The following is a 21,743-nucleotide window of genomic DNA, read 5'->3' on the forward strand; positions in this document are numbered from 1 at the left end:
TGGTTAAAGACCTCACTAGAGTAGGTTTTGAGGTCCCTTGATATGACTGTTTTGTGGCAGCCGGTCTTAAGTTTTTGTATCAGCATGCGTTTTTTATCAGCATGCATCATACAATACATAGGCCCTACATCATCTCATTCCGGTCAATCACAATTTGCATCCTCACTTTTGTCTTCAATGTGTGTTTACACACTTTTGTTTGTGTTTACACACTCAAAGCTGGACATAGGAGGGGCTATAAAAAAATTATATATATATATATATATATATATATATATATATATATATATATATAATAGAAAAATTAAGGGTGATCTAACTTGTGTATTTGTCTCTTTGGAGTTTTTTCTATGGCCATAGGTCATCGACTTTCGAAGTTAAATGTTAACCACTAATACTATAGATCTTGTCAACAATAGACACATTCCATTCCGTTTTTTTTCCTTCCGGGTGAAATATGATCCTTTTCTGCAGCCTGGTCAAAAACAAGTGTGTTTTTTAGACGTGATCGAGGTGGGGGCCTGGGCTGTAGGGCCCCACGATGGTGTTCCCAATGCCCAATCCCACTGAGGAAATATTTGAAAGTTGAAGTCAACTGAAAAGTGTGTAGCGAAAGTATTTTTTATTTATTTTTACTACAGACCAGAGGCTCGGGCAACGGTTCGAAAGTAGCCTAACATAGGAGAACTAATAACGCCGTGGACCAAATCTGCAACAGCACATAGGGTTTTAATGGGGTTTCTAGCCACTGATCATACGCGTACAATAACAAGCCATAGTAGAGATGGAGATGTAAAGGTAGTAGGCTACAACAAGCTCCACACAGCCAAGGAAGGGGGGCGTCGCCATTTTCTCCGCATGCATGCTCGCATCATGCACCTTTAACAACGCTACAGAAGAACCAATACATTTTGCATTGATTATTGTCACTTTTGTCGTACGATTCAATCATTCTACACGCACGCTATTATTCGGTGTAAGCAGTGAAGCACACACACACGGCGAGCAACAATGGAAGCTCTGGAAAAAGAAGCACGGGCATCAACACCGTTTCAAGTCGCGATTATGGTCGATTTCATCGAATGCGAGGTGAGCAAACTGTAGCCTACATGCAAATGCAGCTTTCAAATAACAATCCATGATGATATAGCGTGACGTGACCTGTATATATAAAGATCTATGACATTTGAAGAACTAATGGTGAAATTAAATGATGACATTCCCAGAACCAGAATACTTTTCCCCCCTTCAAATGTTTGTTTATGATCGATCTTCATCCTGGTTCTAAGCCGAACCAAAGGCTGAGGTGCAGAACCGCTTTTGTCTGAACTAGAATTGTTCCAAAAAAGGGTAGATGGCTCAATTGAATCGTCTGAAGGAAGATATTCAGGAGGATATCTCTTTGGATAAAGAAGAGATGCCCTGCCCCCCCCCCCCCCCCCCCTCCCCGAACGGCTATTCTGCACGTTATTCTTTTAGATTTCTAGCAGTTTGTTTATATGATGTTTTTGCTGCTTTGTAAATTGCAAGCAGCAATAGTACTGCATATGTGTGCCAATAATGATTCGATTAATTGAGTATGAATGACCACAATCGAAACTGGCCCCAGCCCCAGTAAATTCTGAATCCCCCACCCACCCCTTTTCCCCCTCACTGTGTATTTTTCCCCACTTTTTACCTCCTCTCCTCTATGATGATTTCCTGTTTTTGGCTATATAGAAGTGTATATTTGTACGTCTCTAAATGTTATGATGAATTGAAAATGGTGGACCCTCTTGTAAACAAGTGTAATACTTTATGGTGTCGTCCACTCACAGTTGACAGTTTTTGTATTGAGTTGTACGTGAAATGTACTGTAATTCTGCAAACTATTAATAAATACTTCAATCAATCAATCAAACAAGCATAGGCGTGGGCGATATCAATATCCGATATAATTAATTGCTGTTATGGTTGCTGAGTTGATAACCAATATAAACCGATGTTGATATGATCTCATTCTGTATTTAAAAAAAATAAATAATCTTGTCCATTCTGAAAAAGGCTTATAAACACTGAATTTGAAAAACAACAATGTGTCTTTATTCCAAAACTATAGGGATGCACCGTTATTGAAATGTTGGCCTAGTAGTATATCCATCCATCCATCCATCTTCAACCGCTTATCCGTAGTCGGGTCGCGGGGGCAACAGCTCCACCAGAGTGCTCCAGACTTCCCTCTCCACAGCAACATTAGTGACTTCCTCCTGGGGGATTCCGAGACGTTCCAAGGCCAGTGAGTCGATGTATTTCCTCCAACTGCGCCTTGGTCTGCCCCGGGGTCTCCTCCCAGTGGGACGTGCGTCGAGGACCTCCCTAGGGAGGCGCCCGCGAGGCATCCTAACCAGATGCCCGAACCACCTCATGACTCCTTTCCAGGCGAAGGAGCAGCGGTTCTACTCCGAGTCTCTCTCGTGTGACTGAACTTCTCACCCTATCTCTAAGGGAGATGCCAGCCACCCGTCGAAGAAAACTCATTTCGGCCGCTTGTATTCGCGACCTTATTCTTTCGGTCATGACCCACACTTCATGACCATAGGTGAGAGTAGGAACGAAGATTGCTCGGTAGACAGAGAGCTTTGCCTTCTGGCTCAACTCTCTTTTCGTCACAACAGTGCGAATAGTAGTATATATCCCAACCTAAACAGCTTGAATGTATAATATTTTTATTAAAAAATGTTCCAACTTGTTGAGTCTTTTGAAAGCTTCTCCAGAAAACACTGATAGAATCTGCAATCATCACAAAAGGCTTTTCAGGCTTTTTGATTTATTTTTAATTATTATAAAATATCTAAAACAGATTTTAAAACTGTTATTTTGATATTGATTCGATACCGATATTGCATTTTAAGGGCCCGGCCACTCTACCCCTGATCATGCCACCCCATGGTATGTCTTGGTCGATCGATCGACCAATCAATCAATCAATCAATCAATCAATCAATCAATCCATTTCATAGTCATAAACAGAAACCACTAACAATATGAATCATATGACAATAGTCATTTTATTGAAATTGCTTATGTGCAAAACCTGACCGCACACTTTTCAATTGGATAAACATAATTGGAAGGATACAGCATTAATAATAATAATAATAATCTGAATTATTTTGTGAGGGTCCATTTGGTTACCAACTATTTCCATCATTTAGCTGGGGACCACCTGGAACCCCCTCAAGGACCACTGGTGGTCCCCGGACCACTGGTTGAGAACCACTGCTTTATACTTAATGCATTATAATCTGCTTATAACACTGTATAATTATAGTTATAAGAACTAAACAATAATCACAACACCATTGAAGCTTTTTTACAATGACTTATTATAAGGTCAAGTATAATATCTCATAACTTTCTCAAGGATTGTTTATTCTTGCCATATAGTTGTAATAGGCTACGAACAATACATTATAGCAGTGTTTCTCAAAGTGGGTCCTGGGTTTTACTCTCCAGAAACATTTGAACCTTATATAATTTATTTGAAAATAGCAGATCTACAAGCTCACAACGTGGGATGCATAGCAAGTAGAGAACCAATGCTGATATATTTCATATATACCTTTTCCCTCTTCAGGTCTGCAGTGAACACATAAGAGGTTATTCATTGTACCAAATACACCTGGCCATTTGCCGTGCTCGACACAAGGTAAGGAGCTCAAGCATTGAGTGCAGCTTGCTTGTAGCCTAGTGTACATTTAAACTGTGTGCGTGCGTGCGTGCGTGCGTGCGTGCTTGTAATGTGTGTTCCCATCATATAACCTTGTCTCTGTTCAGTGCCGACTAACTTGACTTTCATGCTCTGCTTTTATTCCTGGCAGAAAAAGCAACTGACCGATTTCATCGAATGTGCGGTGAGTAGGGTGACCAGATCCAAACTGTTCATTTGAGGGACAGAAGTATCTTGTGTGGGACAAGTGGGACGGGACGTGATAGCAATTTATTACTTAAGTTGCTATTTAAAGTTGCTATTAAATGCCTTGATGTCATATTCGACCATAGGTCTAATATTGCCTATCATTTTGTTATTAAACCCCTCTGGCGTCTTACATTTGTTTTAAAATGCTAATTTTGGTCATGGGTTGTATAGAGTGACTTGGACTGTAGCCTAGGCCCTAGGGGATATTTCTCATGTTATTTTAACAGCATTAAAAACACATCTTGCAGGAAAAGAGACAATAAGAGAGCTTTACAACAGAACGCCAACTATTAGGGGACTAACTATTAGAGCATTTGAACACTGATGCCTGCCAGTCACAATGTGGGACATGGTTTCAATTTGTGGGACGCCTGAAATGTCTTGGAAATCCCATGCAAAGGGGGACATCTGGCCACCCTAGTGGTGAGCAAACTACATGCAAAACTACTCAAATGCAGCTTTCAAATTAGCAATCCATGATAATGTAACGTGACCTGTATATATAAAGATGTATGACATTTGAAGAACTAATGGTGAAATTAAATGACATTCCCAGATAAGAACCAGAATACTTTTTTTCCCCATCAAATGTTTGTTTATGATCGTCTTCATCCTGGTTCTAAGCCGAACCAAAGCTTGACGTGCAGAACCGCTTTTGTCTGAACTAGAATTGTTCCAAAAAGATATTCAGGAGGATATCTCTTTGGATGTCTTGATCGATCAATCAAACAAACAATCAATCAATCAATCAATCAATGACAACTCCCCAGAGTGCTTGTGGATTGAATACTTTATTAGTCCAAAATGTAAACAGTGAAAGGTATACAGTCAGACAATAAGGCTCTGAAACGTTTTGGCCCAGGCAGGTAGAACGTTTTCCAAATACCCCCTCATCCCCGAATTATTTTGTAAGAGAAATATAATTAAGTGATCTGGTCAATTAAGTGGGTCCTAAACTTATGTTTGAAATTATTTAATGAAGTAGAATTAGATGAGATTGCTGTATAGGTGTTCCATAACTGGTGGAGAACTGACACAGACCATGTACGGAACTTTGGGAGATGTAAATGGCCTATACGTGGATGCATAGCAAGTGGAGAACCAATGCTGATACATTTCTTTATATATACTGTATATCTTTTCCCTCTTCAGGTCTGCAATGAACCAATAAAAGGTTATTCAATGTACCAAATACACCTGCCCGTTTGCCGTGATCGACATAAGGTACGGAGCTCAAGAATTGAGTGCAGCTTGCTTGTAGTGTACATTTAAACAATTTTAAATGTACGTGCGTGCGTGCTTGTAATGTGTGTTCCCATGATATAACCATGTCTCTGTTTGTAGCAGTGGTGAAAGTGTCCATTTTGACCAGTTTGAACAGTTTACCAAATAATGCTGTTCAGTGCCGACTAACTTGACTTTCATGCTCTACTTTTATTCCTGGCAGGCAAAGCATAATTTCTTTGCTCAAGGTAAGAAGCTCTTTATCTTAACACACAACATGTTTGGGTCATCCTGACACAATTCTGTTGTTTTATTGTATTGTCATCTCAATATTTCTAAAAAAGAGAGTGGGTGCATCAGTTGTAGCTTCCTCAGCACTCACAAAAAAAGGAAATATAGTTATAATATAATATATATAATATATATTATAATATAGTTACTATTCAGTTATTTAGAAAGGTCAGTTAATTATACCATTATGGAAAGGAAATGTGTTGAAAAAATGCACAATTTACCCATAAAAATACCAATACAATGAGGAGGAGCAAGAAGAAGAATTCAACAATTTGCTTTCCACAAGAAATATCTCCTACTTTTAGTAGCACCAGAAGTTTGCACCAGCCCGTTAGGGCAGTCTCACATTTAATTGAAAAAAGACGGATATCCGAGCACTCAAAATATTTAAAAGAGGACAACAAAACAACAAACAACAAACTCTTTATATAGGGCTGGACCCAGGTGGGACTAGTCCGGCAATTAACCACTTTGAAACAAATAACGTGGTACAACTCTTAAAGGGATAGTTCAGATTTTTTGAACTTAAGTTGTATGAAATACTTGCCATTAATATAGTGGTTGCAACTGTATTAATTGATTGCCCGAGTCCCATGGTGGGAGTTCTGCTCTGGTTTTGGTCAATATTAAGTAGTTCCGGTCATTTTGTGGGGGGCACTGGGGCCACGCAGTAAAAGTAAATTAATCCACAAAACGAACGTAATTTGTATTGTTGACCTATTTCTAAAATATTAGCACGACTTTCGTTCAACTTTGACCCCTCTATCACATGGAACAATTTTTTGGGCGTAGTGATATGGACACAAAAAACATAGTTCTGTGTGATAGAGGGGTAAAAAAAGAACGGAAGTTGCACTAATATTTTAGAAATAGGTCAACAATACAAATTATGTTAGTTTTGTGGATTAATTTACTTTTACTGCGTGGCCCCCAGTGCCCCCCACAAAATGACCGGAACTACTTGATATTTCACCAAAACCAGAGCAGAACTCCCACCACAGGACTCGGGCAATCAATTAATACAGTTGCAACCACTATATTAATGGCAAGTATTTCATACAACTTAAGTTCAAAAAATCTGAACTATCCCTTTAATACACGGTTATTACACAAGAACAATCAAACAATCATCAAATTGAAAAAAGGAACACGTGTGTGTGAGAGGACCCATCATATGGCAACCACACCTACAGCTATAATACACCATAAAAGTATGAATGCAATGTAAGAATCGACCATATGACTCATGAATAGAGGACAAAGGCAATAGTAGCCTAATAGTAAAGGCAGATAAAAAGCCTAGAGTAAACTATAAAAATCAGCCCCGTCTGAAGTGAGTGGTGCTGTACGTACTGTAGAAGCCCTCATCCCTGGCCTTTGTGTGTGTGTGTGTGTGTGTGTGTGTGTGTGTGTGTGTGTGTGTGTGTGTGTGTGTGTGTGTGTGTGTGTGTGTGTGTGTGTGTGTGTGTGTGTGTGTGTGTGTGTGTGTGTGTGTGTGTGTGTGTGTGTGTGTGTGTGTGTGTGTGTGTGTGTGCGTGCGTGCGTGCGTGCGTGCGTGCGTGCGAGTCTGTGCAACAGCATAACACACAGTTTGTTCACCACTTGGTGGTGAACAAAGAGTATCAAACCTCTCACTCCCTAGTGAGAGGTTTGATATATTCAATACCTATGATTCTCAACAGAGTGTCATTGTATTTAGGTTCTTATAAATGTATGAATTGTCCACATTGCTCTAATGTCCTTCAGGCCAAAACTTTTACATACCTCAAAACGTAGAAAACATACAAAATCAACGATTTTATTAACTGTAGTAGGCCTACCACACATGTGGTTTATCGTCTCACATGTCCTTGCCCTGATGTCTAAGAGATCGCCTGGTTGAGCATAGATATGCCATTCGAATTAATAATGCTAATTATTCTATATAGCCAGACACTTTAGTCAGTGTCATGATAACAATGACACTCTGTTGAGAATCATAGGTATTGAATATATCAAACCTCTCACTAGGGGGGGTGATCGCATCAAGAGACTGAACCAGAGGGAAACATTCTGGATTCACACTTTAGATGCTGTTACCCCGCCTGGCCTGAATGAGGACATAGACTTCCTGTATTTTTTATAGTTTACTCCTAGACTTTTTATCTGCCTTTACTATTACTTTTGTCCTGTCCATGTATTATATATGGTCGATTCTTACATTGCATTCATACCTTGCTTTTATGGTGTATCCAATGTATTTATAGCTTTAAGTGTGTTTGCCATGATGGGTCCTCTCACACACATGTTCCTTTTTTCTATTTGATGATTGTTTGATTGTTCTTGTGTATTAAGAGTTGTACCACGTGATTTGTTTCAAAGTGGTTAATTGCCGGACTGGTCCCACCTGGTGTTTTGTTAGCCCTGATGAAGACCGGTATAGGTCGAAACATGTCCTCTTTTAAATATTTTGAGTGCCCGGATCTCCGTCTTTTTTCAATTGATGTCTTATCCTGATTGATCCAGGAGCACCGTTTTTATACTATTTTATACTTAAAAAAAGTAAATAGCTGATCTACAAGCTTACAACACGTCAGTGACGCGTTGTAAACTTCAACGTCCTCATTCTGTTCCTTCATTCCAGGGACTCCAGACTGGTCTATGAAGTCCAGCCTGCAGGACTTCATAGGACTGAAGATGAGTTCTGGAAAACCAGCCAGAACCATTTCTCCATCAGGACGGATGAAGAGACAGAGACGAGTACCCCAGCACTTCCACGACTTTGACTTGGGTGTGTGGGTTTTTACTGGGGACGCTGGATCCCCCCATGGAGGGGGGACAGAGTGCCATTCCGACGCACCGCCATTCCGACTATGTAGCTTCCGCGTTCGGTTAGGCTTAGGGACAGGGTTAGTGATGCGGTGAGTCGGAATGGTAATGCGTTGGAGTAGCGGGCTTCAGAATGCCTGTATGTAATTGCCTCATGGTTGGGCTGTGCAGTGTCATATTCAGTCAGTTGGCAAAAAATAAATCAGAACTGTGTGAAATGAGGGGCGCTCTTGTCATCGAACATCAATTTATGTTAGCGGACATTTGACATTGCTACATAAGGTACATAAGGTGGTCCCTTATTGGCCATGCACTCCCACCAACATGTGTTTCGTTTGCCGATTTGCTCGTTTTCACTTCAATGTCAATGGCGTTTAATGTTTTGATGCAATTTACGTCATATTTAGCAGAATTTTGACGTAATTTCTCTGTTCATTGTCAATGGCAATTATTGAGATGTGTGGGGACAAGATTTAGCGGACATTTGACCTGAATTCCCCTTTCATTGTCAATGGCAAATCTTGAGACGTGTGGGGACAAATGCTGTTTAGATAGTAGTTTGAGAACTGATACAAAAAACGGAAACGTTTCCATTTAAGAATGGGCCATGGCCGTTTACAGATCATAACACACAAAGAGCCAATTCTCTTGCATGTAAGATCCAGTTATCTGGCAGTACTGTTTATTAAATCATTTGTAGAATTTGTTGCTAAAAGAAAAACACCTCATTATTAAATGAAAATTATGTGGCAGTTTGTGGTAAATAATGTGTAACTAAAACTTTTTTTTCTTCTAGCTTCTACTGTTGTGCCATCTCAGGATTCTTCTAGTGGTGTGTCATCTCAGGATTCCGGCGTGTCATCCCAGTCACAAGAATTAAATACAGATTGTCCAGGGGAGAACTCCCGCCCCTCTGGGCGTCCTCTAGACGGTCCAGACATGCCGCCCTATCGTACCAATGACATCATGACAGTTGACATTGGGAATTACATGTCGGCTGATGCAACATGCCACAAGGAGGCTCCTCTTCACAGGAAGCCCTCAGCAGAAGGGGAGTTCATGGAAGCCCAGCGTGGCCGCGGTCCTTCTGCTGAAGCTGTGGGGTCTCGTAAAAGGGCCTATCCAGCACACAACCCTCATGGGTCAACACATGCAGAAGATGACCCTCACAGTCGAGCTTACCAGCCAGAAGGTTCTGGACTAGCCACGCCAGGTGGAGGTGTTCAAGGCAGGACCTCCATAGATAATTCTCATGGAAGGGTTCCAGGGAATCTTGGGTTGCAGAGTATGAGCATCTTGCCTCTTGGTCGAGATGCCAAGAGGCTGAGGCTTGCCGAAATAGGGCTTGCGGAAGTAAGACAATGGCAAGATGAGCCACGTGCTCCTAAGCCCAGCAGAGTTCCCGAAGGTGACGGAGCAACGTCGGCACCCTCAGACCCAGAGCCGTTCAGGCGCCGTCTGCAATGGCCGTCAGGGGATCAGAGGAAGGGAGGGAAAAGAAGGAAGAAGGCCCGCTTTTCACATGACAGTGAAGAGGAGAGAGAGAGAGCCAACGTGTATGCAGAGTAAGTCTTTTTTCACTTGGTTGTTTTTTTTAGCCCCTCCTATGCCCAGCTTTGAGTGTAAACACAAACATTGAAGACAAAAGTGAGGACGCAAATTGTGATTTGCCAGAATGAGATGATGTATGATGATAGAGACAACAGACAGCAGGGTCTTCTCTGCTGTCGGGCTGACTTCTATTTTGCACAGGAAAATGTTTATATCGTCGAGGTTGGGAAGAAACCTCAGTCTCCATATTTTAACTGTTTATTCATAAATGAATGCCCTCCTTTGATCATAGTAACTACACTAACTACAGTGTCACACAAAATCATCAAAGGTAGCACATCTTCAAGCTTGAAATGTGGCACGGAGCGTATCGCTTTGAGTTTGTAGATCTGCTTCTTTTCCTGTTGTTGAATTTGAATCCTGAAAAGTAACAGTTCCCATCCGACAGAGGCGATATAGTTTTATGAAGCACATCATCTTCAGACCCTGTTTGTTTGTTATTAGTCAACTGTTTATTTTTTATTTTTATTCCTTCTTAAAGGCTATTGGGTGAATACACATCTCCAGATCAAGGGATGAATCTACGGCAAACTACACAAATCCGTGTACCTCAGAGATTCATAGAACAGGTAAGTAAGCCTTGCTGAGCCATGAGGGGCGGACTTGCAGGTAGTGACAAGTCTATCGTAAAACGCTGCTTTCAGTTGAGGAATTATGACTTAATTGATGTGGCATATCACTGTAATGATATCCTGTTCTTTTTTTAGGGCCAGTACAACACTGAAAATTACCCAAGAGAGAAACCTGGCTCTTTCTCAGAGAAAACTCCAGAGTCTGGCAATGTCTATGATGTAATGGTAAGCTCCTGAATCAGTCAGTGCAAAATGCATAAAACAATGTGTGTATTTTACAACTATTCAATTCAAGCAACATTCTTGACTCATGTTAATAGTCTACTTTATATATTCAATATTTCTTTAGATGGAAAATCAATTGGAATACATTCAATACAAAGGCTATAGTTAGGTAGTAGGTACCGCTGTAATAGGACATGACTCAAGCTGAGACATGTGTTGGCTGGTGAAGCCAAATTGTGGCGTTTACTTACTGACCGGAAGCATTCAGTTTATTTATACCACATTTAGTGCTGCAAGAATTGGCCAAAAATGACGTTGAACATTCAATTACAATTCACAATTTACATTATAGGCATTTTAGCGATTTACAGTAAGCAAGAACAAAACATGATAATACATAGGGATGCACCGAAAGAAGAATTCTTGGCCGAAACCGAATACCGAAAACAGTTGGCCGAATACCGAATATCTTTTTTTCCTACCGTTGCTGTCATGGCCGTACCTTAAAGCTACCTGATTTATGGCAAAATAAATGGTTATGGCAAAACTTAACTTAAATAATAATCACTATTATGGGTCCATAAAACATTTATTCAGCTCTTTTGAATGCATTAATTGCATACACTATTCGGTGATATATTTTCTGCCTATTTGGGCTGAAACCGAATAGGCCGAAAATGCATTTTTAGCCATTTTCTGCCGAATATTTTCTGCGGCCGAATATTCGGTGCATCACTACATCAAATACATAAAAATAGAATCATACGTAAGCTAAGAACCTGACTATATATAATATCCATATAATGAAACTATGCGTATACACTATACTGACTATAGAGGGCTATGTCTACAAAAATGCTGAATCTAAATTACATAAGTTGAGCATTTGCATACCTTTGCATAGTCAGCCCAGCTCTTTATCCAGCCATCAAAACTTTACTATTGTAACTCTCTCCTTACTGGCCTACCGGCATGCGCACTTAAGTCTCTCCAATTGATCCAGAATGCCGCAGCTTGCTTGGTCTTCAAACCCTCCCGCACACTCAGATCAGCCAGCGCAGGGAAGCTTGAAGTACATTCACTAAAAACACCGGGACAACGCTCCCGACCTTACAGGCGCATGCAAAGGCTCTACTTATGTCATTTAGGTAGGATTTATGCATAGTTTCATTATATGGATATTCCACGGTTCTTAGCTTCCGTATGATTCATGATGACTATTTTTATGTATTTGATGTATTACCATGTTTTGTTCTCGCTTACTGTAAGTGTAAACTGCATAGCCTCGAGGCTAGGGCAGGGTCTGAAGAGGTGGGTTTTCAGACTACGGCCGGAAAGATTGGGAGGGAGTCTGCAGTTCTGTAGTTGGAGCCAGAAGGGAGAAGTCTTTGGGAAGTGTAGAGCGTTGTCCCAGCGTTTTTAGTGAATGCACTTCCAGCTTCCCTGCGTTGGCTGATCTACATTGGCTGATCTGAGTGTGTGGTTTTAAAACAACACATGGGTTTGACTCATTCGAACCTATCAAATGTGGAATGTATTTAATTTTAATATAAAATATTGTAACCTAATATGCAGTAAAACTCTCTTTCTTTCTCTATATGCGATGACCTTGGGATACATCACTGAGGATGTCCCAGGTGCATCCATACGATGTATTTTTGTTTTAGTTATTCTATTTATAGTGACTCATAGGACTAGACTAGGTGACAACCAGGAATAGTCTGGTGACCACCGGAGAGACGGGTGGCAGCCGGAATGTAGACGGCACCCGGGAGCTGTATGGGTTGGCGCCCCAGCCTGTATCTTCTGTGCGGAAGAAGCCCAATAAACCCACGGTGAGGCCTTTAGGAGGGCCATTAAAGCTGCAAGCGGAGCCTGCGGCACCACCATGGGCCAGGTGGAGCCTGCAGAACCATTGCGAGAATCCACCACTCCTGAATGAAGTGCCTGGTGCTGGGAGTCTGGTGCAACGCACAGGTGCTGGACCTGGTGAGAGCAGGAGTCAACCCACAGAGCCTAGTCCTTCCACGCGCCAGATTGATGCGATCCTCCTGCATACCCAGTCCCGGCAGAGTAGTTCCGGAGGAAGGGATTGTGTGGCCCTGGTTTTTCCCTAATGGGACTGATCGAGGGTAGCTACTGGGACATAAGTCGGGACTTGATCACCCCGGCTGGTTCACCTGATTGAGGGGTATGATGTTGGAAGACCCGAAACCCCGGTGACTTTGGGATACATCACTGAGGATACGTCCCAGGTGCATCCATGCGATGTATTTCTGAGGGGCGCTAGCCCCTCCTATACACAGGTTTAATGTTTGTCTTTAGTTCAAAGTTTGTTTAGTAAACGCATTGACAACTAGAACTGCACTCTGTCGAGTCACTAACGCCATACCAAAAATCTAAAACTTGTGTGATTTTTTACGAGTTCCTCCCCAGCTATACCATGTTATACTTGTATTGTTGTTATAGTCCCTGCATTAAAAAAAAGAAATGGAATTCCAACTTGGAAGTGATTCCACTATAATCTTTTCACTTTTTTTGTTTGTAGAAAACCATTGAGGTTAAGGACGTGGAGGAGGCTGACTTCCTGAAGCACACACTTTTAAACCTTCTTGAAGCATTCCGAGAGAATAGAAGATTGGAGAAGGTATGTTTCACCATGCACAGAGCATGCCAATATCTTGCTAGAGTGGACAATGTGTTAATGTATGTGTATTTCCATAACCTATTAAGACCTGAGACCAATTCTACATATGCCTTCTAAATCCTAACAGGTTGTATGTAAAACTTCTGTTGCTATAAAATTTATAGATTGATTTATAGTATAAATCAATGGTTCTCAAACCTTTTCGTATCAAGGACCCCCAAAATTTGTATTTGGCCGCCGACCCCCATATTTTGTTTCAGTGACCCCCGGAAGGTGGAAGTATAGATTTGAGTTAAATTTTGTTTGCTTTAAAAGAAAAATATATATAAAAGATTTACACACATTTTCAAGATAAAAAAGGCAGATCCATAAGCTCATAGCGTTGCACAAAGTGATGTGCTATGATGAGCTTGTATACCGGTAGCTGCTTCTTTTCAATGGTCAATATAAAATGACACAGATGCTTTCCCGGTTTTAAGGGTTTAAACGATGGGGGAGATTAAATTAATAATCATGTATCGTCCTCCATTCTCGTAGCTAAAAAGCCCAGGCCCAGCAGGCATGTCGGCTGATTACCACCGTATGAGCCACGACCAACGTCAACCAGGCCAGCATGACAGAAACGTCTCAGAAGGTCCTCAAGGCCAACGGACACCTGTACCAGGCCAGCATGAATTCAAAGAAGAACCGCAAGACAGGCATGTTGACAACCAACATGGGGAACCGCAGGAAGCTCGCAGACAGCAGCGAGACAGTGACGAGCGAGGGCAGTTGCAGGATGATAGAAGCCACGGGCACCGCCCTCCTTCGGGCCAACCTCAACGTTGCGCATTCACTATCTCAAATGTGCGTAGTGAGTCTCACATTTCACGTCGTCTAGCCGCTGAAAGCAGTTACGCATCAGATGCCTTCAGATTACACTCCGACACAGACCCGGACTCGGATGAAGATTGGAAACCGATGAGGGGGCCAAGGCCAGCGAGCAGAAGTACTGCATTCCTAGATAGTAAGTAGCAGAAGACGTACATTTTTATCGTATTTGAGATTAAATGAATGCATTTATACTGTATCTATATGTGATGTAATTGATGATGATGATGATGTAGTTACACTCCGACACAGACCCGGACTCGGATGAAGATTGGAAACCATTTAGGGGGCCACGGCCACCGAGCAGTTCCCAAAATAAAAGTAAGTAGTAGAAGACATGCATTTTTATTGTATTTGAGATGAAATGAGATGAATGTCTTTATACTGTATCTATGCGTGTGATGCATTTGATGATGATGATGATGTAGTCTATGTATTTAATATGACACCAGATGCAAGTATGTATTATTCTAGATCTAGACCAGTGCTTCCCAAGCGGTGTGCCATGGGATTTTGTGACAACCACGCTTTATTACTGCAAAATATACAACTATGCAAAAGGTTATGAATTATGATATTTGAATCAGTGCTTGTTTCACACTCGTTTCATATCGTCAAGCCGTGGAAAGCCGTTACACTTCAGATAATTCAAATGCCTCCGAGACGGACGTGGACACGGACGGGGACACAGACGTGGAGACGGATGAAGAATGGCGGCCGATGAGGGAGTCAAGCCCAATGACCCAACCTTTCTTCTATGAGAGATCCCAAAATGACAAAGGAGGTCCTTCTATATTCCAAGGAGATGCCAGTGGTGAGTAGGGGTGCATATGTTTGTTAGACATACTAACAGTCCGACAGGCATTAGTTCGCTCCCAACATGTGTGGCCGGTTGCAAGTAACCCGTGGACAGTTAAAACTAATCTGTGGCTTCCTGTGAGGTTAGATTTAGGGTTGGGTTTTGGGTAGGACTGTGAGTACGTTGGACCAAACACATACACCCGGTGAGAAGACTTTTATCGTATTTGAGATGAAATTAAATTAATGTATTTATACTGTATCTATGCATGTGATGTATTTGATGATGATGTCGTCTATGTATTCACTATGACAGTAGACCATGGTAACTATGTAACTATGTATCTCTGCATTTGATGTATTACATGTGTGCTTATTGTAAGTCACACTGGATAAAAGCTTCTGCTAAATGTCTAAATTGTAAATTGATTTGATTTTGTGTACATCCTTCTAGGGGGTACACAAGCACATGGCCGTTTATCCGTGCTCCTTCTCCTACCAAACCACACTGTTAACACACATCTCTCCATGCAAAAAAAAATCTGCACGCTCCCAGAATCCAGCTGCACTACATTGCATCCACGCAACTGTCATATTTACTGTACAAATATTACTCTTGTCACACACACTGTTATTGCACAACATTTCGCTGTGATGCAAATTACATCACAACTTTCTCATTCCCCGGCACCTCCCCTTTTCACTGCACACACACACACATACACACACGCACGTGCGCACACTTACACAGGGCACCGCAGCACGGTACAGCACAGTATGCTACAGTACAGTATGGTAAGGCACAGCACAGTTCAGTATGATACAGTACGGTCCAGTACGGTACGTTATGGTACCGAACCATACAGTACGGTACAGTACAGTACAGTACTGAAGAGAAGAGAGCAGAACAGAGGAGAAGAGTACAGTACAGTACAGTACAGTACAGTACAGTACAGCCGAGTACAGTACAGTACAGCGGAGTACAGTCCAGTACAGTACAGTACAGTACAGTGGAGCACAGCACAGCACAGTGGAGTACAGTACAGTACAGTACAGTACAGTACAGTACAGTACAGTACAGTACAGTACAGTACAGTACAGCGGAGTACAGCCCAGTACAGTACAGTGGAATACAGTACAGTGGAATACAGTATGGTACAGTGGAGTACAGTACAGTACAGCGGAGTACAGTACAGTCCAGTACAGTGGAGCACAGCACAGTACAGCACAGTACAGCGGAGTACAGTACAGTACAGTACAGGACAGGACAGGACAGGACAGGACAGTGCAGAGGACTACAGTACAGTACGGTACAGTGGAGTACAGTACAGTACAGTGGAATCCAGTACAGTACAGTACAGTACAGCCCAGTACAGTACAGTACAGTACAGTACAGTACAGTAGAGCACAGTACAGTACAGTACAGTACAGCGGAGTACAGTCCAGGACAGGACAGGACAGGACAGTGCAGAGGACTACAGTACAGTACGGTACAGAGGAGTACAGTATACTATTCCCGCTAGGTTGCCACATTTATGACATCCAGTGCAGTACAGTACAGTACAGTACAGTACAGTACAGTACAGTACAGTACAGTACAGTGGAATACAGTACAGTGGAGTACAGTACAGTGGAGTACAGTGAAGTACAGTGAAGTACAGTGAAGTACAGCCCAGTACAGTACAGTGGAATACAGTACAGTTGAGTACAGTGCAGTACAGTGCAGTACAGTACAGTACAGTACAGTACAGTACAGTACAGTACAGTACAGTACAGTACAGTACAGTACAGTACAGTACAGTACAGTACAGTACAGTACAGCGGAGTACAGCCCAGTACAGTACAGTACAGTGGAATACAGTACAGTGGAGTACAGTACAGTGGAGTACAGTGAAGTACAGTGAAGTACAGCCCAGTACAGTACAATGGAATACAGTACAGTTGAGTACAGTACAGTACAGTACAGTACAGTGAAGTACAGTATAGTATAGTGGAGTGCAGTCCAGTACAGTACAGGACAGGACAGGACAGTGCAGAGGACTACAGTACAGTACGGTACAGAGGAGGACAGTATACTATTCCCGCTAGGTTGCCACATTTAGGACATCCAGCGCAGTGGAGTACAGTACAGTACAGTGGAGTACAGTACAGTACAGTGGAGTACAGTACAGTGGAATCCAGTACAGTACAGTACAGTACAGTACACGGTACGGTACGTTATGGTACCGAACCATACAGTACGGTACAGTACAGTACAGTACTGAAGAGAAGAGAGCAGAACAGAGGAGTACAGTACAGTACAGTACAGTACAGTACAGTACAGTACAGTACAGTACAGTACAGTACAGTACAGTACAGTACAGTACAGCCGAGTACAGTACAGTACAGCGGAGTACAGTCCAGTACAGTACAGTACGGTACAGTGGAGTACAGTACAGTACAGTGGAATCCAGTACAGTACAGTACAGTACAGCCGAGTACAGTACAGCACAGCACAGTACAGTACAGTACAGTACAGTACAGTACAGTACAGTACAGTACAGTGGAATACAGTAGAGCACAGTACAGTACAGTACAGCGGAGTACAGTCCAGGACAGGACAGGACAGTGCAGAGGACTACAGTACAGTACGGTACAGAGGAGTACAGTATACTATTCCCGCTAGGTTGCCACATTTATGACATCCAGTGCAGTACAGTACAGTACAGTACAGTACAGTACAGTACAGTACAGTGGAATACAGTACAGTGGAGTACAGTACAGTGGAGTACAGTGAAGTACAGTGAAGTACAGTGAAGTACAGCCCAGTACAGTACAGTGGAATACAGTACAGTTGAGTACAGTGCAGTACAGTGCAGTACAGTACAGTACAGTACAGCCCAGTACAGTACAGTACAGTGGAATACAGTACAGTGGAGTACAGTACAGTGGAGTACAGTGAAGTACAGTGAAGTACAGCCCAGTACAGTACAATGGAATACAGTACAGTACAGTACAGTACAGTACAGTACAGTACAGTACAGTACAGTACAGTACAGTATAGTATAGTGGAGTGCAGTCCAGTACAGTACAGTACAGGACAGGACAGGACAGTGCAGAGGACTACAGTACAGTACGGTACAGAGGAGGACAGTATACTATTCCCGCTAGGTTGCCACATTTAGGACATCCAGCGCAGTGGAGTACAGTACAGTGGAGTACAGTACAGTGGAGTACAGTACAGTACAGTACAGTACAGTACAGTACAGCCGAGTACAGTACAGCACAGTACAGTACAGTACAGTACAGCGGAGTACAGTCCAGGACAGGACAGTGCAGAGGACTACAGTACAGTACGGTACAGAGGAGTACAGTATACTATTCCCGCTAGGTTGCCACATTTACGACATCCAGTACAGTGGAGTACAGTACAGTACAGTACAGTACAGTACAGCCGAGTACAGTACAGTACAGCACAGCACAGTACAGTACAGTACAGTACAGCGGAGTACAGTCCAGGACAGGACAGTGCAGAGGACTACAGTACAGTACGGTACAGAGGAGTACAGTATACTATTCCCGCTAGGTTGCCACATTTACGACATCCAGTACAGTGGAGTACAGTACAGTACAGTGGAGTACAGTACAGTACAGTACAGTACATCACAGCGGAGTACAGTCCAGTACAGTGGAATCCAGTACAGTATTATTCCCGCTAGGGGAGTATCGCCCTTCCGCTATTGCCTTCTTCCCATTTGCGACGCGTGGCGCTAGGATGAGTGGGCCAAAGGCCCGCAAAATTCTAGTCATATTTACCAAACAACTATCGTTTTACTGTGATTCCAGACACAGACGAAGAGTTGGAGGAGCCACTGCCAACGAGGCCATCTGTTGACATAAGAGGTAAGAACAAAACAATAAGGCAATGAATGGAGTTGATAAATTGGAGCAAAACTACCCATTTGTCAAACAAGTGGACAAATACATTTGTATTAAGCTAAAAACCCACACGAATAAAATAAAATAAATAAATGTTTATGGTAATTATGTATTTCTATAATTTAAAGATCCAACACAGCAACAAAGCACAGCTGCAGAGCATGGGTGTGGTGGCGAGCCCTGTGAACGTCTTCCAACTGCAGAACCTGAGTGGTCTGAAACCAACTGGCAGCCAAAGGACATTCCTTTCACTGCAGAGCCTGGACTTATGAGTGGTGCTGCTGAACTTGATTCAGACCAACCAGTGGACTTTCTTGAGCTATTCCTGACTGATGAGCTGCTCCAGCATATTGTTGATCAGTCTAACAACTTTGCAGCAAGGTTCATTGAGAACCTCGGTGGTAATAGTCTGCCATATTCTAGAGTTCTTCAATGGAAACCTCTCACAGTTACAGAACTAAAATGCTTCCTAGGGATATTTTTTCTCACTGGTATCATTCGTAAGCCTACGCTAGAAATGTACTGGTCTACAGATGAAGCACTAGCGACCCCCTACTTTAGCAAGGTCATGCCTCGCAACAGGTTTCAAATTATATGGAGATTTATGCAGTACAGTGATAGCACATTAGACCCTGGTACTGACAGGCTGTACAAGGTCCGCCCAGTCTTAGATTACTTACTCTGCAAATTCCGTGAAATGTTTCAGCCAAAAACAAACATTTGCATTGATGAAGGTTCACTTCTGTGGCGTGGGCGCCTTAGCTTCAGAGTGTACAATCCCCAAAAACCTATCAGATATGGCATAAAATCCTACATCCTGTGTGATTCTGAGTCAGGGTATTGTTTCAACATGAAGCCCTACTGTGGAGAAGGTGCTCCCATAGCTGACACAGTCGTCTTCCTTCTTGATCGCCTAGTAGGTTGTGGCTATAGATTGTTCATGGATAACTTTTACAATTCTGTAGGACTGTGTACAACACTACTTGATCTGAAAACCCATGTCTGTGGTACACTAAGAAAGAATCGAGGCGCACCACCAGCCATTTCAAAGGCTTCAGATTCTAACCTGAAAATGGGGGAAATAATCATGCGTCACAATGACAATGTGATGGCCTTGGCATGGCGGGACAAAATCGTAGTGAACATGGTTTCAACATTCCACCCGCATGAGATGGAAGATGTTCTGGTATGGCAGAAAGCCCTAAGGGCTAGAGTGCCAAAACCGAAGCCTGTTTGCATTATAGAATACAATTACTCAATGAATGGAGTTGATAGAATGGACCAAAACCTTGTGTACTACCCGTTTGTCAGGAAGACACAGAAGTGGACAAAGAAATTTGTATCCTACATGTTTCAGATCAGTTTGTACAATGCTTTTATCCTTTACAAATTTAAAAACCCACAGGGCGACTGTAAATGTCAACTCACATTCTTGCTAAGTGTCATAAAGTCATGGACCAGCAAGACTTATGCTGAGTTTGAGGACGATGCGCCTCTACCTGATTACAATCACAATCCTAGGGCACCACACAAAGACCCTGAGAACAGGCTGAATGCCAACATGGCAGCCCATGAACTTGTTAAGATCCCGCCGTCCCCCAAAAAGTTGCATCCATGTAAGCGATGCAGGGTTTGCAACAAGAAGTCGCTGCGGAGAGAGACGAGGTACTACTGTAAAAGCTGTGAGGTCCCCTTACACAAGGGGCACTGTTTCACACTGTACCACTCAAAGAAAAACTATGCTGATGCTGACTAAAATGATGTCTTGTGAACTGAGCTAAGTCTGTACATGACATCGATATAAATGTCTGTTCAAAAGCACTGTCTCAGTGTTGTTGTTATTTTTGTCATTTGTTTGAAAACCACTACGGTCTGGTGTGTCACTGAAGCCAAAAATAAAAGGGTCAAATCTCTGTTTTGTTTGAGAGTCTCCTTCACAAAAAAGGATTTTACACTTGCTTTCTGTACCCAGGTGTTTTTGGTTAAAACAAAGCTATATTCAACTGCCAATAACTAAAGAATGGAACATGGCAAACCCTCTTATTGAAAGTAAGAGACTCTTCTTTCTGTTGAGATATATGGTGTTTACATAGTTCTAGAACAAAATATTCTGTGGGTCTTGAAAGATTAGTAACAATGCACTGCAGACGGTTCTAGAGAAATGTTGGCAGTGTTAAGGGGCCATTCCTATTTTCCCAGCGTCCTATTATGGTTATTGTGATGACCAGGGCTGCACACAACTTTTTTGGTCTAGTACTCAGAGGAGCACCTGGAGAAGTTACTTGGTGGTCCCAAAATGCAGCGACCTGTCTCGCCGGATGAATAAAAGAGGAGTGCATGAATAACTTATAGAAAAATGATATTTATTGGATGAGTGGGGAGTCAATGGAGGGTATTGTAACTCTAGATTCATCCCATTATTAAAAAAATCTAGAGTTGCAAATTGCAGCTAGGTCCATGTATGGTCCAGCCCTATGGAATGCATATTCTAATAAAAAACAACTTAATACTTCCTAAGGATAATATGAGCATCAAAGCAATATTTAGATACTTTTTTTATTTTTTATTTAAATAGCCGATCTACTAGCTCACAACGTGTTGCGGAGGCGACGCGTTGTGAGCTTGCAGATCAGCTATTTTTTAACATGTGACACGTCATGTCAGGCTTCCCTTTTGTTTTTAGCAGAGGCGACGTACAGTCAGACACACATTGCTCCTCGGGGCAAAATAAACAGTGTACACTGTCTGGACTCGGGACACGGAGTTGATAAGCTTCATGTTGTGCAGCAGCAGTGCCAGTCCGCAATGCTTTGCACTC

General features: G+C 42.2%; 1 protein-coding gene across 1 annotated transcript; it reads left to right on the forward strand.

The window, feature by feature from the left end:
* The first annotated feature begins 640 nt into the window (after positions 1-640).
* On the forward strand, positions 641-20,837 carry LOC306938486 (uncharacterized protein). Its single transcript, XM_079522700.1, has 15 exons — positions 641-1,089; positions 3,617-3,688; positions 3,861-3,893; positions 5,111-5,182; positions 5,406-5,430; positions 8,100-8,246; positions 9,081-9,849; positions 10,377-10,464; positions 10,603-10,692; positions 13,241-13,339; positions 13,877-14,345; positions 14,462-14,530; positions 14,829-15,023; positions 18,833-18,889; positions 19,054-20,837. Exons 1-15 carry the CDS (start codon positions 1,012-1,014, stop codon positions 20,679-20,681), a joined length of 3,891 nt encoding a protein of 1,296 aa, XP_079378826.1. The 5' UTR covers positions 641-1,011; the 3' UTR covers positions 20,682-20,837.
* The last annotated feature ends 906 nt before the right edge of the window (positions 20,838-21,743 follow it).

Source organism: Electrona antarctica, assembly GCF_951216825.1.
Source record: "Electrona antarctica genome assembly, chromosome: 15".
NCBI lineage: Eukaryota > Metazoa > Chordata > Actinopteri > Myctophiformes > Myctophidae > Electrona > Electrona antarctica.